Source organism: Adiantum capillus-veneris, chromosome 21 (genome assembly GCF_014529385.1).
Source record: "Adiantum capillus-veneris isolate H3 chromosome 21, ASM1452938v2, whole genome shotgun sequence".
Classification (NCBI taxonomy): domain Eukaryota; kingdom Viridiplantae; phylum Streptophyta; class Polypodiopsida; order Polypodiales; family Pteridaceae; genus Adiantum; species Adiantum capillus-veneris.
Genome location: NC_140951.1, coordinates 147,972,229 through 147,985,564, shown reverse-complemented (window position 1 = coordinate 147,985,564; position 13,336 = coordinate 147,972,229). Strand labels below are relative to the sequence as shown.

Sequence of the window (13,336 nt, the reverse complement as noted above, 5' to 3'; positions counted from 1 at the left end):
AACATGTAGTTTGTAATTCATTACATGAAAATATGTTGTCCAAGCTAATGGGTTACGGAACACAAACTAGGAGCAAGAATAGCAATTGCATCTAGACGTTTTGTCAAACTAACATCATAAAGTAAAAACCCATTGCAAAAGGCTCCAAACAAAACACGACCAACGTTTTCAATACAATACAAGAGCACCTTGTCCATTGGTTTCTTTAACTTTTTGGTTTCAATGGGAGGTGGTTTGTAATTGCATGTGGCAACAAAATTGTTATGATGTTCTGGAGGTTGTTATTTCAAATCCGCTCATGTTGTGGTAGTGAAGGTGCATTGAGAGGCTTTGTGGCATGTTTGTTGTAGCACAAATTATTTTCAAGAAATTACCTTAGGATGACGCGCCGACCAATGGATACATAATGAACTTCTGCACTTCGTCGACTCTTTTGGACTTTAGGGTCTGCACAGAAGAGACATGGCCGCTCCAGAAGCCCCTCTCTTGTACGAGGGTGTCTCTCGAAGCTCCGCCGCCTTTCGCCTGCTCAAGGAAATGGTGAGTCATCTCTTCCTTCAAACTTGAATCCTGCGGTGATACTCCCGATCAGGCGGTGAGAAAATATTGCTAAACACTGCTCAAAGCTACTCTAAGCTTTCACACCTTGGAGGGCTTTCGCCTTGTGGAGTGCATTGATCTGAGCCAGTGCCAAATGCACACACCAGAGAGAGAGAGAGAGAGAGAGAGAGAGAGAGAGAGAGAGAAAGAAAGAAAGAAAGATTTTTAACGTCTATGTCAGGCCGAAATCGGCCTATGAGACAAATCAAATGTACATGGTGTGTATGTCATCCGTCTATCGGAAAGACAAATGAAACAAAACTGATACAAAACTGAACTGAATGTAGGTAGTGGAGTATCTGAGGAGGGATGGAGCTCTATCTCTAGGGGGTATATGCATGTCTATATGCTCAAGGTAGTACAATCATGAGAATGCATCAAGCTATCTAGCTCCATCCTGTACTAATGGGGGGATGTAAGATGTGGTACATGGGCGGGTCTGGTGCCAAGGCTACCCGGATGAAAGCTGTCGGGTCGGCCCTCATCTGAGCCACTCGCTCCTCAGTGGCACGGCGCTCCCGGGCTCGGATCTCCTCGATCTGTCGGTGGTGGGAGCTCGCGCCCCTGTAGCCTGTGACTCGTGGTCGTCGTCTAGCTCGGCTCACCTCCGCCTGTGGGAGTGTCACTCCCCTCTGAGTGTCTGGTGAGGGAGGGGCGGCAATCCTCTGAAAGAAGTCTCTGAGCTGCGACTGTCTCCCCTCTGTCTGTGTAGCTGTGTGTGGCTGTAGTAGTGTGTCCCGATGGCTCTGTATCTCTAGTAAGAAACGTCCGAGCTATCTCTGATCTCGAGAGTCCATGATCTCTCGGAGAGTGGGCTGTCCTCTGAATAAGGCCTCATACCTGCCTCTGATCTCAGTGTATGCTCTGCATCTACATACAAAGTGCTCCTCACTCTCCACCTCCTCTGTGCAGGCTCTGCAGACTCGCTCCTCCCTGGGAACACCAGTATGTCTCCCGATCTCAATCTCTAACCTGTGTGAAGCCACTCTCAGCTGACCAATCGCCACCCGTGAGCTATGTGGCATATATGTGTCCATGTAGCGTGGTCTCTGTATGAACCCCCCAGACAATATGGTGAGAAACTGGTCTCTGTAATCTGACATCCTCGTCCCCAAGCCAGGTGACTCCCAGACTCTCCTAGTGTATAGCTGCCACAGATCCTGTCTCAGTACCAAGTTCCTCTCACTGCGAGAGGGTGAACATATGGTGAGTGGGGGTCGTACTGGAATGGTGGTAGGCTCTCCATGTCAAGACCGTGTCCCTCAAACCATGCTCTGACCTGTGAGTACCATGCTCTCTCATGCCCACTCTCTGATAGCTGTATAGCTGCCTCAAATGCTCTACGAGTAAGTCTGTCAGGAGGTAGCTCTCTCATCCTCTGGATGAAGCAGACTGTCTGGAATAGTGCCTCTACAACCATAGGTGGTGTGGCGAGCTCGGCTCTAATAATGTCATGTGGCACTGTCTTCTTGCTGCGGAGCAAGCGTGAGATCATACATACCTGTGGCCTCTCAAGCTGTGTCCACTGGTCAGCTGTCAATCCTGGTGCCCATACTGCCGCCGAGTACATCAAGGCCGGGGTGACTAAGGTGTCGAAAAGCCACCCCTTCGTGGGGGCTCCTGAAAGTGTGCCTGGTGGCATCTCCGCTCTAGCATGGTCAGAGCTGCATATCCTCGGGTGAGCCTGTCAGCAGCAGCCTGCCTCATAGTGAAGGGTCCTGGTAGGCTGGTGAATGTGATGCCAAGGTAGACATAGGAGGTGACTACATCAACCTGTCCTCCTGCTGCTGTGAAGGTGGCAGCGCTCCTCACTGCACTGGATGTGTGAAAGATCATAACCTTGGTTTTGCCAAGGTTCACAGTCAACCCCCTGTGTGTGCTGAATTCGTCCAAGGCCTCAAGATGGCGTTGCAAGCCCTCGGGTGACTCTGAAATCAACACAATATCGTCAGCATATAACATGATGTGGACCGGAGTACCTGCCAAGTCGCTCCCCTCTCCCCCTGCTCGCAGTATGTAGTCGGAGATCTCGTCGATGTAGAGCCCAAAGAGTGTCGGGGAGAGTGGGCATCCTTGCTTAACACCAATGGTGCTAGCAATGGTCTCTGAAAAACCGCCTGGGCAACGAACCCGACCCGTCACCCTCTCGTAGAGAGCATATATGGCCCAAATCATCTCTGTTGGTACCCCAATGCTGTGAAGGCGCTGGAAGAGTCTCTCGCGTGGGATTGTGTCAAAGGCCTTGCGGAAATCCACAAAGCAGCAGTAAAGCCTCTTCTTCCGCGCCTTTGCCCCATCAATGAGGCAGCGCAGAACGAAGATGTGATCGGTGGTGGAGAAAGCTCGTCTGAAACCTACCTGGCCTGGAGCTCGTAAACCCTCGATCTCTGCGTAGCAGCTGAGCTGTGCCTCAAGTACTGCTCCATATAGCTTGGCCATCGTGTGGCCAATCATGATAGTCCTGTAGTTTCCTGGGTCCAGGGTGTCGCCAGATTTGTGGATAGGCACTATGGTGTGCTGTGTCCACTCCTCTGGGAAGCCCTCCCCTATAGCCCGGTTGAAGACATGTGCAATCAACGGGGCTATAGTGGAGGCCGCATAAATGATGTGCTCACTCTGTAATCCAGTATGGTCAGCTGATCGTCTGTGCTGCATGCGGCGTATGGCCCTCTCTACCATCTCTGCTGTAAAGAAGGAGGAGCACGTAGGGCGTGGCTCGTGTGGCTGCGGGATAGGAGGCTGCCCTGGCACCTCATAAAGTCGCTCTGCATAATCATGCCATATCTGTGGATCCTCAATAGCTGTAGTCGGACGTGGCTCGCGCAGGGTGCGCCATGCCGTCGCGCTATCCATGCTCATGAATAGGCGGTATAGCTCAAGCTCCTGTGCCTCTTTGAATGCTCGCCGCTTTTGGCGTGTCAGCGTCTTCATATGCCGTCTGGCCTCTCTCTCTGTGATCTCTCCTAAGGCTCGCCGTGCACGGAGGCGTCGGTATAGCTCTCTGCACTCATCATCATACCAGCGGTTCTGAGGCATAGTCCCGGGGGGGGGGAGTGCGTCCTGTGTGAGTGGTGTGTGGAAAAGAGCTAATAGCTGAAGTGTGGAGAACGGAAGAGATATGTGATGTGAGAACTGAGAGTGGTGTGGATGGGTGGAGGAGGCATAGGCCATGCTCGACCTCGGCCGAGTAAAGAGAGGCTAGCTCATGTGTGAAATGGATGGTGGTGTGTGGAGTGTGTGCTGTGGAGCTGTGTGGGATGGTATCTCCGGTGATGGAGAAAGAGAGGTATGTGTGGTCGGCTCCGATGGGTATAGGTGGAATGGTGAAGGATGTGATAAGGTGTGTAGCCTCCCTGGGTCCCAGAATATAGTCGACTGTACTCCCCCCTCCCTCTGCAACTCCATGTGGCATACAAGTCAGGCCCCCTGAGGTGGGCCACTGGACCATCCCGTTATAAATAACGAGACGGTGCTGGGAGCCAAGTCGAAGTAGATGTCGTCCGTAGGCTGTGACTGGAGCTCTGTCTGCTGTATCTCTCATAGTAGCCTCCTCATCTAGAGTGTGTAGTGCCTCTGGGTCCTCGTGGTCATATGCCTCACATTGCTCACTGCGCGTACGAGCATTGAAGTCTCCCATAAGGAAGACTTCACCCAGTGTGGAGTACTCCATAATCTCCTCCGTGAGGCATGCGTACGGTGACTCCTGCTCAATAGGGGCGAATCTAGAGCCTGTGGGAGCAAAGTAGCAAAGGGCAATGTAGACGATCCTGTCTCGTGAGAGCTCGAGGCGAATCCACATGTAGCGGGCCTGTGGGTCCCGGGCAACAATCTGTAGTCTGCTGTGAAGCCCCTGTCTAAAGAGTATGGCCACTCCTCCTGAGCCGCGAGTGGTGTGCTGGCGCATACATCCCCGATGTAGAGACTCCCACTGGAATCCATGTATCCGTGGTAACCCTCTCTCTGGGCTCTCGTGTGTCTCTGTAAGTAGAATGATGTCTCGACCTCTCATCACCTCCTCAAGTCTCTCTGGGTGTGTCCATAGGTCTCCATTGCAATTCCAAACCGTGACATGAATCTCCTCGTGTGTCCCACAGGCCGCGAGTCCCTATGCGATGGTCTTGCCATCAATGATAACCCTACCATCTCGATATATTGCCTTCTTCCCTTCTTTGCGGGCTTGGTGGACTCTAGGCATGCACGTGCGACGGTGATCTTGTTGCATCTTTGTGAGGTCATCATCAAGATAAATCGGGGGGCCTTCTAGCCCTCTCAAGATGACCCTCTTTCGGAGGAAAGAAGTTCGAGACTCCTCGGAGGCGAATTGGAGGATGAGAGCTCTCTTCTTTGGATCTTTGCCGGCTCTCCAAACTTTGGAGAAAGGGATCTCTTCTTCCTTGTATCCCACTTTCTTGCATAAAGCTTTCCCATCGCTCTCGGGTGTAGACCCTTCTTCTTCTTTGATGCCGGTCACTCGCACATTGAGACGGCGAGCTTGTCGCATCTTCTCCTCCTCGATGGTTGTGTGTACGATGAGTACCTCATCTTTTTGGGCTTCCTCTCTTGCTACCTTCTTGATATTCTTTTTGACCACTTCGACCCATCCTTCTTTGGTGGCCTCTAATTTGTCCTCAATGCTTGCGGTGAGGGCTTTGGTGATCTCCTCCTTGAGGGCTTCCTTAGCCTCCTCTTTAATCTCTCCTTCCTCGGGGGTGAGGGATGTGATGGAAGCATGAAGGAGATCGATTTGTGCCTTCATCTCTTCTTGCTCTTTCCTCCATGTCTCCCTCTCCTTCTCGTTCTCCCGTTCCCTTCTCTCCTTCTCCTCTTTGAGATTTTGGATTTCCGCTCTCATGTCCTCCTCTTCGTTCCATAGCTTGATGAAGGTGGCTTTCTCCTCCCTCCATATCTCTCTCCATCCACCATTCTTTCATGTCCTTCTCCAATTGTGCAAGCCTCTTGTTCGTGAGCATGAAGGTTGTCTTCATTGTCGATGTCGGCGTCTTGATGATGGGGGAAGACATGGTTGTCTTCGTAACTACCCTCTCTTCATATTGTGAAGAAGAGGGTAGAAGGGGAAGAGAGGGAGTACGTGTGTATGCGTGTGTGTGTGTGGGTATGTATCCGTGTGTGTGTGTGTGTGTGTGTGAGAGAGAGAGAGAGAGAGAGAGAGAGAGAGAGAGAGAGAGAGAGAGAGAGAGAGAGTTTTGGGACCTCTCATAATTCATCGGAACGTGTCAGACTTGAATGGTTCAATTCAATTTGTAAGTAGGATTTGTGTCACCATAAATGAAGAGGATAAGCGCGAAGAATAAAGAGGAGACCTTTTTCCGAAAGCTTAAAAGGCATACGAGACTTATATTATTGTGCCTCAAAGGGCGATAAAGCAACAAAAGGATAAATTCTCTCGATTTAGAGCGCTTTTCCCATAGTCCCCCTAAAGGGTCCTCAAAACTCGAGGGCCCTTCAAATTTTATTGGGCCCCCCATAACCACACTTTATGGGTTTTCAAACGCTTGAAAAAGGGTGGAGAAGGGCTATAGAGAGTCACTATGCACTTTTTGACCTCTTGTAGCCACCTAAAGGTTGATATATTACACGTGGGGGGTGGTTTAGGCACCCCCTACCTAAATTGTAGCAGTCACCATAGGTTACCACCAAAATTTTAGGATGAGTGTTATGTCCTGCCTCATTTGTAGTTATTGATCCTCACTGGTAGAGTGTGAGTGGTCAACCCGTGAGGCTAGGAGTGCGCGAGGTCACCTCACCTCATTTGTAGTTATTGATCCCCATTGGTAGAGTGCCAGTGGTAAGCCTGTGAGGCTAGGAGTGCGCGAGGTCACCTCGAGGAGGTGAGGCAGGATGGTTGGGACGCTCGGTCTTAAGGTGTGCGCCTACGTCCTCGGACGTTGCCTAGCATGAGGGTGCTATTGAATGGTGGCTACGGTCGGGTGGTTCGTCCGACGGGTGTCTACAGGTGGTCTGTGTAGTTGGGAGATCCTCGCCGTGTGTTCGTTTCATGGTATTAGAGCTGGCTTGGCTGCAGGAAGGACCAAGTGTACACCTGTGGATCGGTTCGAGTCGGATAATCTCAGTTTCACGTTATTTTTAATGATTAATTACTGAATTGTTTGTTTTTCTTCTCGTAAGCATATTTGCAGGTGGAAATTAACGTTCTTTTGCTGATTTTTATCAGATTTTTGATAAAAATCAGCAACTTGATAGATGGGAATGCTAAAATCAGAGATTTTGTATTGATTTTACTGATTTTGGATGAAAATCAATGAATTTCTCATTGATTTACTGATCTTAAACTAAATTTAGCATACAATCTCTTATTTGATATCTCTGCTCTCCTCCTTTGAGCGAAGCGCAGAGAGAGAGAGAGAGAGAGAGAGAGAGAGAGAGAGAGAGAGAGAGAGAGAGAGAGAGAGAGAGAGAGAGAGAGAGAGAGAGAGCGTTGGCTAGGGTGGAGTTTTTTTCTAGCGTGGGCGCTCAGTTGAAAGTCAGACCTCGGATTTGTGGCTTCCCACTAACTGTTGGATGTCTGATGCTTAGCCACCCACTGACTATCCCTTATTCTTTAGTACAACCCGCCTCTCTTGCCTGCTTCCGGACGCTCACGCCAATGCGTAGAGCTCCTCAGAGTTTGACTTTTTGCGACCAAAAAGTCTAGAAAAAGCCCATTCTCGCGTGAAATATCCAGTTCTTCACCGAATTTTGCCATGGATTCCTCCAGCTCGGATGCACAGCGTGACGACGCACCAGGTCATGTAAATTCCGTTCACGCATGCTCTGTACACATGGATCACAGGTACCTTCCAGAGCCTCGACCAGCGTATACCTGCGCCAATGTTCATACGAACATTCGCTTGTCCTCTCTTGAGGGAGCCATGCAAGGGTTTAACGCCCGTCTTGCTGCTCTCGAAAATACAGCCCAATCAACGATTGCACGTATTTTCGAGAACGATACCCATCTCCAGCAATTGCAGACTGCTTTTGGGCGCTCATAGGGTGGTCCTACTGCCACAATTCCGTACAAAACCACCAATTTTTGGGGGGAAGAGAAGGAATGTACAGATCTGACCATAAATAATTGGCTTCATCAGCGGACCACATATTTTGATCTCCACGGAGAGCATGCTAAACAGAGGATTCAACCGATTCCTCTTTATCTGCGCAGTAAGGCGCTTACGTGGTGGCTAGTGACATGACAAAGAAGCTTATGACGTGGGCCAATTTTTGTGTGAAGTTCAAGAAAGACTTCACCAAAATGGATCCTTTGAAAGCTTATGCAAAATTGCAGAGTCTTTTGATGGAAACTCTATCTTTTGATAAATACATGACAGATTTCAAAGAAGCGCTCACTTTTGCAAGGTGGATTCCACATATACTATGCTTATGTACTTACTGGGTCTGCATGAGGACTACCGTTTGGCCTTGATCAAAGACATCCCCGACTGACGTCGAGGATGCTGTGGCAAAGGCCAGGACGTTCCATTTGATAAATGGAGCCAATTATGAGAAGAAAAGAAGTTCAAATCACCAATCCAGCGAGGACACTGGCCTCGATTCCAACAAAGGTCCAAATCACCTTTGAGACCTTCTCAAAAAAGAAAGTTAGGAATGTTGGCTTGCTTTGGACGTGGCCGGACGGGCGACCAAATCAAAGATTGCCTCAAGAAGAAGTCCAAGAAACCGCAAGGTCGTCCTTCGGTTCAGATTCACGAGATCTCAGGTAACTTTAATGTTATTCAAGTTGAAATCCATCACTTAGCGCATAGTTCATGCACTAATTGTACTTTTAGCACCAAAGTGTTTGATAAGCACGATCTGCTCCATTTTCCTGGGAAGATCAATGGTCACGACGTGACCGTACTCCTTGATAATGGAAGCTCACACAATTTTATGGATGCAAAATTGGTGCAGAGTGTGCGTGTGCAGATGCGGGACAGTGACCGTGAGTATCGCGTGAAGATGGCTTGTGGCGAAGATACGGATGTATGGAATCAGATGGTTCCTGATTTGACGCTCGAGCTAGCTACAAAGAGAACTTGGATTTTCACATCATGCGCTTGGACAGATGTCACGAGGCTATGTCAACCACTAACTTGAGTTGCTTGTTTCTTTCCCTTGATTTTTATTTAATTTTTGGGACCCTCTTTTTGAAGTCACAAATGACCGGACATTGTGTGGCCAGTGTGAAACGATCGACGACCGAGAGTTTCACTTGGAGCCATGAAGGGCAGGTCGCCACAAGATGGTCGGGCCAGTTGGCACTGAAATCCGAGCAGTAAAAGGGTGTCTAGGCTCAGTTTAGAGTCATTTAGGCCCCACACGATACTTATAAGGTGGTGGGTACTAGGAAATTAACTCAAAAGAGGCAAAGTGGACACTTGGCGGCACCAAATCGTCTTGCTAGTCTAGCATGAAGAGGGGGTGACCATTTTTGAGAGAGGAGGTTGCCATCTTCTTCATAATGTCCACAATGTGTGTGAGTAGTGGGTGCAGGTTCCAGAGCTTTAATGGAAAGCTTGCCTTCTCCCTTGTCTTATGTAGCACGATGATTCCGCTCTCGTGCACACCTCTCCCCCTTTGAATACAAAAACGTGATGCCTCGCTCGAGGGCTTTTCATTTGTATGTACAGTTTTGTGGATTCATACGCGATTGCCGAGGCAAGAGCCTCTTGCATAGGTACTGATTGCTAATCCCCCGTAGGTGCAGGTGAACTCGGGAAAGATTTCACGCAAGAAATCTCGTCCGATTCAAAGAGCAAGTAGCCCTACAAGTGCGGGAGCTCGAGGGCTTGCTACGGATGCGATTGGCACGCGGAACGGAACCCTGGAATAGTAAATTACAGCCTTCTGTGTATTCTTTCAGGTTTAGGGTTTTGACTCTAATTGATCCCTAATACCCCCAAGAGCTTCGGGGAAGCTAGGGGATCACTATACAGGTGATTTGGTGAGGGCCTTATGAGTATCTCGAAAGCTCGAAAAAGTATCAAACTTAAGGGCTTGTCCATCTTTCTCAAAATATTTGGTCTTCGTACTCTCGTACTCGAGAAAGTCATATTGGTTGGCTCTGTAAAAGTTCTTCCTCTTAGAGTAAAACATCTGCTCATCGGAGTCCAAACTCTCAGAAGAGGATGAATCCTCCTCATAACTGTTTGAATACTTTCGAGAGCTTCAGCGGGATCTGCTCTTCTTAGCCTTCTTCTTGTTCTTTCCGTGTCTTTGGGCCTTTCTTCGTTGCTTGCCCTTTCTGTCGTCATCACTGGAATCAGAGGAGGAAGAGTTGTCCAAACTTTTAGAAGCGGATGAGGATGAACTAGAAACACACTTAAAACGTACGCGCTTCTTTGTCTTTCGTGCATTTGCAAAAGTAGACTTATGATCCAAATATCCAGGGTAGTCTATCGCTCGACTGCGTCTCTTCGGATGCTTCTTGGTGTTCAAGAGTCGGTTGACTCGCCTTTTTACTACTTCGTCGAGTTCATCTTCCGTGTACACCTGCAAAGCAGGTGTTTTCTTCAAAGTTGGCTTCAGAGGTGAGTCGATGGTTGTATGCCACCGAAAATGCATTTCATTGATTGGATGCTTGGTCAAAAATTTCGTATATTGAGGATCTTTTGAATACTGAAGCATCTGCCAAGCACGTGCATCTACCTGCTGTTGAAGCTGCATCGTTCATATTCCGTAGGTGGAATGACCCATATTCTTCTCTCAAGTTGACAGAAGGTGGGCGTAGTCCATTCGAATCTTTAGTGCTTTCACTTGAACCTGGTTGGTCAGGTGCAACAGTTTGCTTCTTGCGGGATTCGTGATTGAATCCATGTGTGTCGCGGTAGAAGGGATCGAATCCTCTGTAGAACGAAAATCGATTGTGCTCTGATACCACTGTAACACACTCACACTTGGGCACCCCAAGTCCGGAATCTGGCATGGCACATGAGAAAATACTTAAAATCACTTAATATAACTTATCAAAGTTAGAGAGAGACGACACGCTTGGCGTAGTTCCGTGCCCAGAGGTATTGGCCCCAAAGTGTGGCGTCCCTTTTGGCATTTTTTTATATCAATGCTTAAGCAAAGTACAATGTCCGAGGGTCCTCGCTTAGTGCTCTCAAGCCAATTTGAGAGAGGGAGAGACCCTGGCAATCAATTTATAGGCCCATGGTCTTCTAAAGGCAGATACAAGAGAAGCTTCAAGTCCCAAAAGCTGGTGCAAAACAGCCTCTGTAATTTGCAGAAAGCCGTACGAACGCCACGACAACAGTCAACATGAATCGCGGGGTTGTCTGTACAGCCTGTCATGTCAGCCAATCCACGTGATCTCCTTTTTTAATTATGTCTTTGTGTCTCCAAGGGCCCTATTGGACAGGACCCTATAAGTTGGAACAACTTATAAACTTTAAATTTGTCAGTATCCGGGTGGACACGCCATGTCATCTGTCACGAGCGTGTGACTACTATCTATCCTTTTTGTTGATTTCTTTCTTATTATCTATTTACTTTCACTTTTTGGAAACACCCCTCGGGAAATCTAACTGCCCTGCATTGCATAGCCAGTGTGGAATTGTCCAGAGGGAGTCCAGGCCTGAGGGCAAGAGAGCACTAAGGTTGGACAAAGACTATGGTTAGCCAAAGTGGGGTCATTGACTAGCCAAAGTGGAATCCTTTGCTACAGAGGCTACATTTCAATTCTGGATGTGGCCGCAGTGTACAAAGAGGGTCGGATGACCTATGGCAGCATCTCCTAAAATTTAGGGAACTCGTATTTTGGGACTTGAAAATGTGTTGGCGTCATTACCTCCGGAATGACAAAGGGAACATTTTCTTACTCTGCCGTGAAGTCAACTGGGCAACCGGTTGGGATATTTTTAGGCGGCAACCCCGAAACGGGAAAATGCTTGTAAATGTGCCAAGTGCCACATTCTGGTGCACTTGCCTCATGCAACAAGAAGTGGCGCTGAATTTAAAGAGGGGAGAGCCTCATTTTCAGATTGGTCACAGGTTAAGAGCTATGGAGTGCTTGCTTTCCCTCTTATGCACAGTGCGGTGCCAGGAGTGATGCCCTGCACGCTACGCACTGCCCTCTCTCTCCCCTTTGGCAGTATGTTATGCCCCTCTAGTGGGCTTTTCATTTGACCAATGTACAGTTGTGTGGGTTCATGCGCGATTGCCGAGGCAAGAGCCTCTTGCACAGGTACTGGATTAGCTAGCGGCTAATCCCCCGCAGGTGCAGGTGAATTCGGAGAGGTTTCACGCCAGAAATCTTGTCCGATTCAAAGGGCAAGTAGCCCTACAGGTGCGGGAGCTCGAGGACTTGCTACGGATGCGACCGGCACGCGAAACGGAGCCCGAAACAGTGAATTACAGCTTGCTGTGTATTTTTGCAGGTTTAGGGTTTTAGCCCTAAACGGACCCTAATACCCCCAGGAGGTTCGGGGACGCAAGGGGACCGCTGTACAGGTGATCTGGCGCATTTTCAGGGCTGAAAACAGAGAATTCAGCGTGCTGCAGATTCTCGCCAGGTTTTGCAAAGTGCCCGTATGCGTCGGGAAAGTCGGCCAATGCGTGGGAATACTGACTGTGAAGGGTTCTAGTACAGTTATGCTGCCGAAATCGGGCTGGAACAGTGGAAATTCAGCCGAGTTTGTGCGGGGCAGCTTGTAGGGAACCTCAGCGTTTATTCCCTCTTTTGAACAATAAAGAAATACCGAAAGGGGCGCCTAAGTTAGGGGCCAATCTGGTGTCCGTCTACTCATACAGGTGCAATCTAGCAGCCTGATCCCTCTCCCCTTTGTTGTGCTTGAAAGTACAGGTAAAATAGACGACTAATAATGGGTGAAAGCTAAATCAAGGTTTGAAGTAAAGTCTACCGCCCTTTTTGGATTGAACAGGCCGGTTACACATCATTTTGTGACACTGTCAAGAATACTTATCCGCTCCCGCGTATGGATGATCTGATAGATCAACTTCATGGAGCGTTGTATTTTACGAAGATAGACCTGCGATGAAGCTATCACTAGATACAAATCAAACTGGAGGATGTTCCTAAAACAAGTTTCCAACGCGTTATGGTCAGTATGAATTTTTGGTCTTGCCTTTTGGTTTGACCAACGCTCCAGCTACATTTCAGTAGATGATGAATGATCTGCTGAGGTCGTTTTTAGGCAACTTCGTAGTTGTATTTCTTGATGACATCTTAATTTACAGTTGAAAAAAAATCGAGTTGTTGATGCACTCACCGGATTTCTGAAGTTAATACCTTGTCTGGCTGAAATCTCGACGAATTTCTCTCTCTCTCTCTCTCTCTCTCTCTCTCTCTCTCTCTCAAGGCTATGTCGTTCCGATAGTTATTTGCAAGATATGGAACGAGGTCGAAGCTGGGCATGACTTGTGTACAGGCTTGGGTGGTCCGTAGACCCAAGTGAGTCATGTTGGAGAGATGAGAAAACGACAATTTTCTATTAGAGGTAGACTATTGTTTAGAAATGGAAAAGTCTGCGTGTCGGAAATTGATGAGGTTCGATGAAGGATTTTGTTCGAATGTCATGATATTCCCAGCCCTGGACACCCAGGCGTCCAGAGAACTTTCGCATCGGTCAAGCGGTATTTCTATTGGCCAAGGATGCGCTCTTACATAGAGAGCTATGTGAAGAGATGCACTCAGTTATGGATTTTATTGTTGGTTGCCAAATACTAGTCGTGGCAATGGTGTGGTTGATGGACTCAC

The 13,336-nt window shown here is 48.4% G+C and overlaps 1 protein-coding gene across 1 annotated transcript in view; it reads left to right on the top strand.

The window, feature by feature from the left end:
- Positions 1–362: 362 nt before the first annotated feature.
- The window catches only part of LOC147431929 (D111/G-patch domain-containing protein), a 97,474-nt gene continuing 84,500 nt past the window's right edge, over positions 363–13,336 (top strand). Inside the window, exon 1 of the mRNA XM_086494378.1 lies at positions 363–540. Coding sequence (XP_086350504.1) covers positions 463–540 — 78 coding nt within the window. The 5' untranslated portion in view covers positions 363–462. The remainder of the gene's footprint in view (positions 541–13,336) is intronic.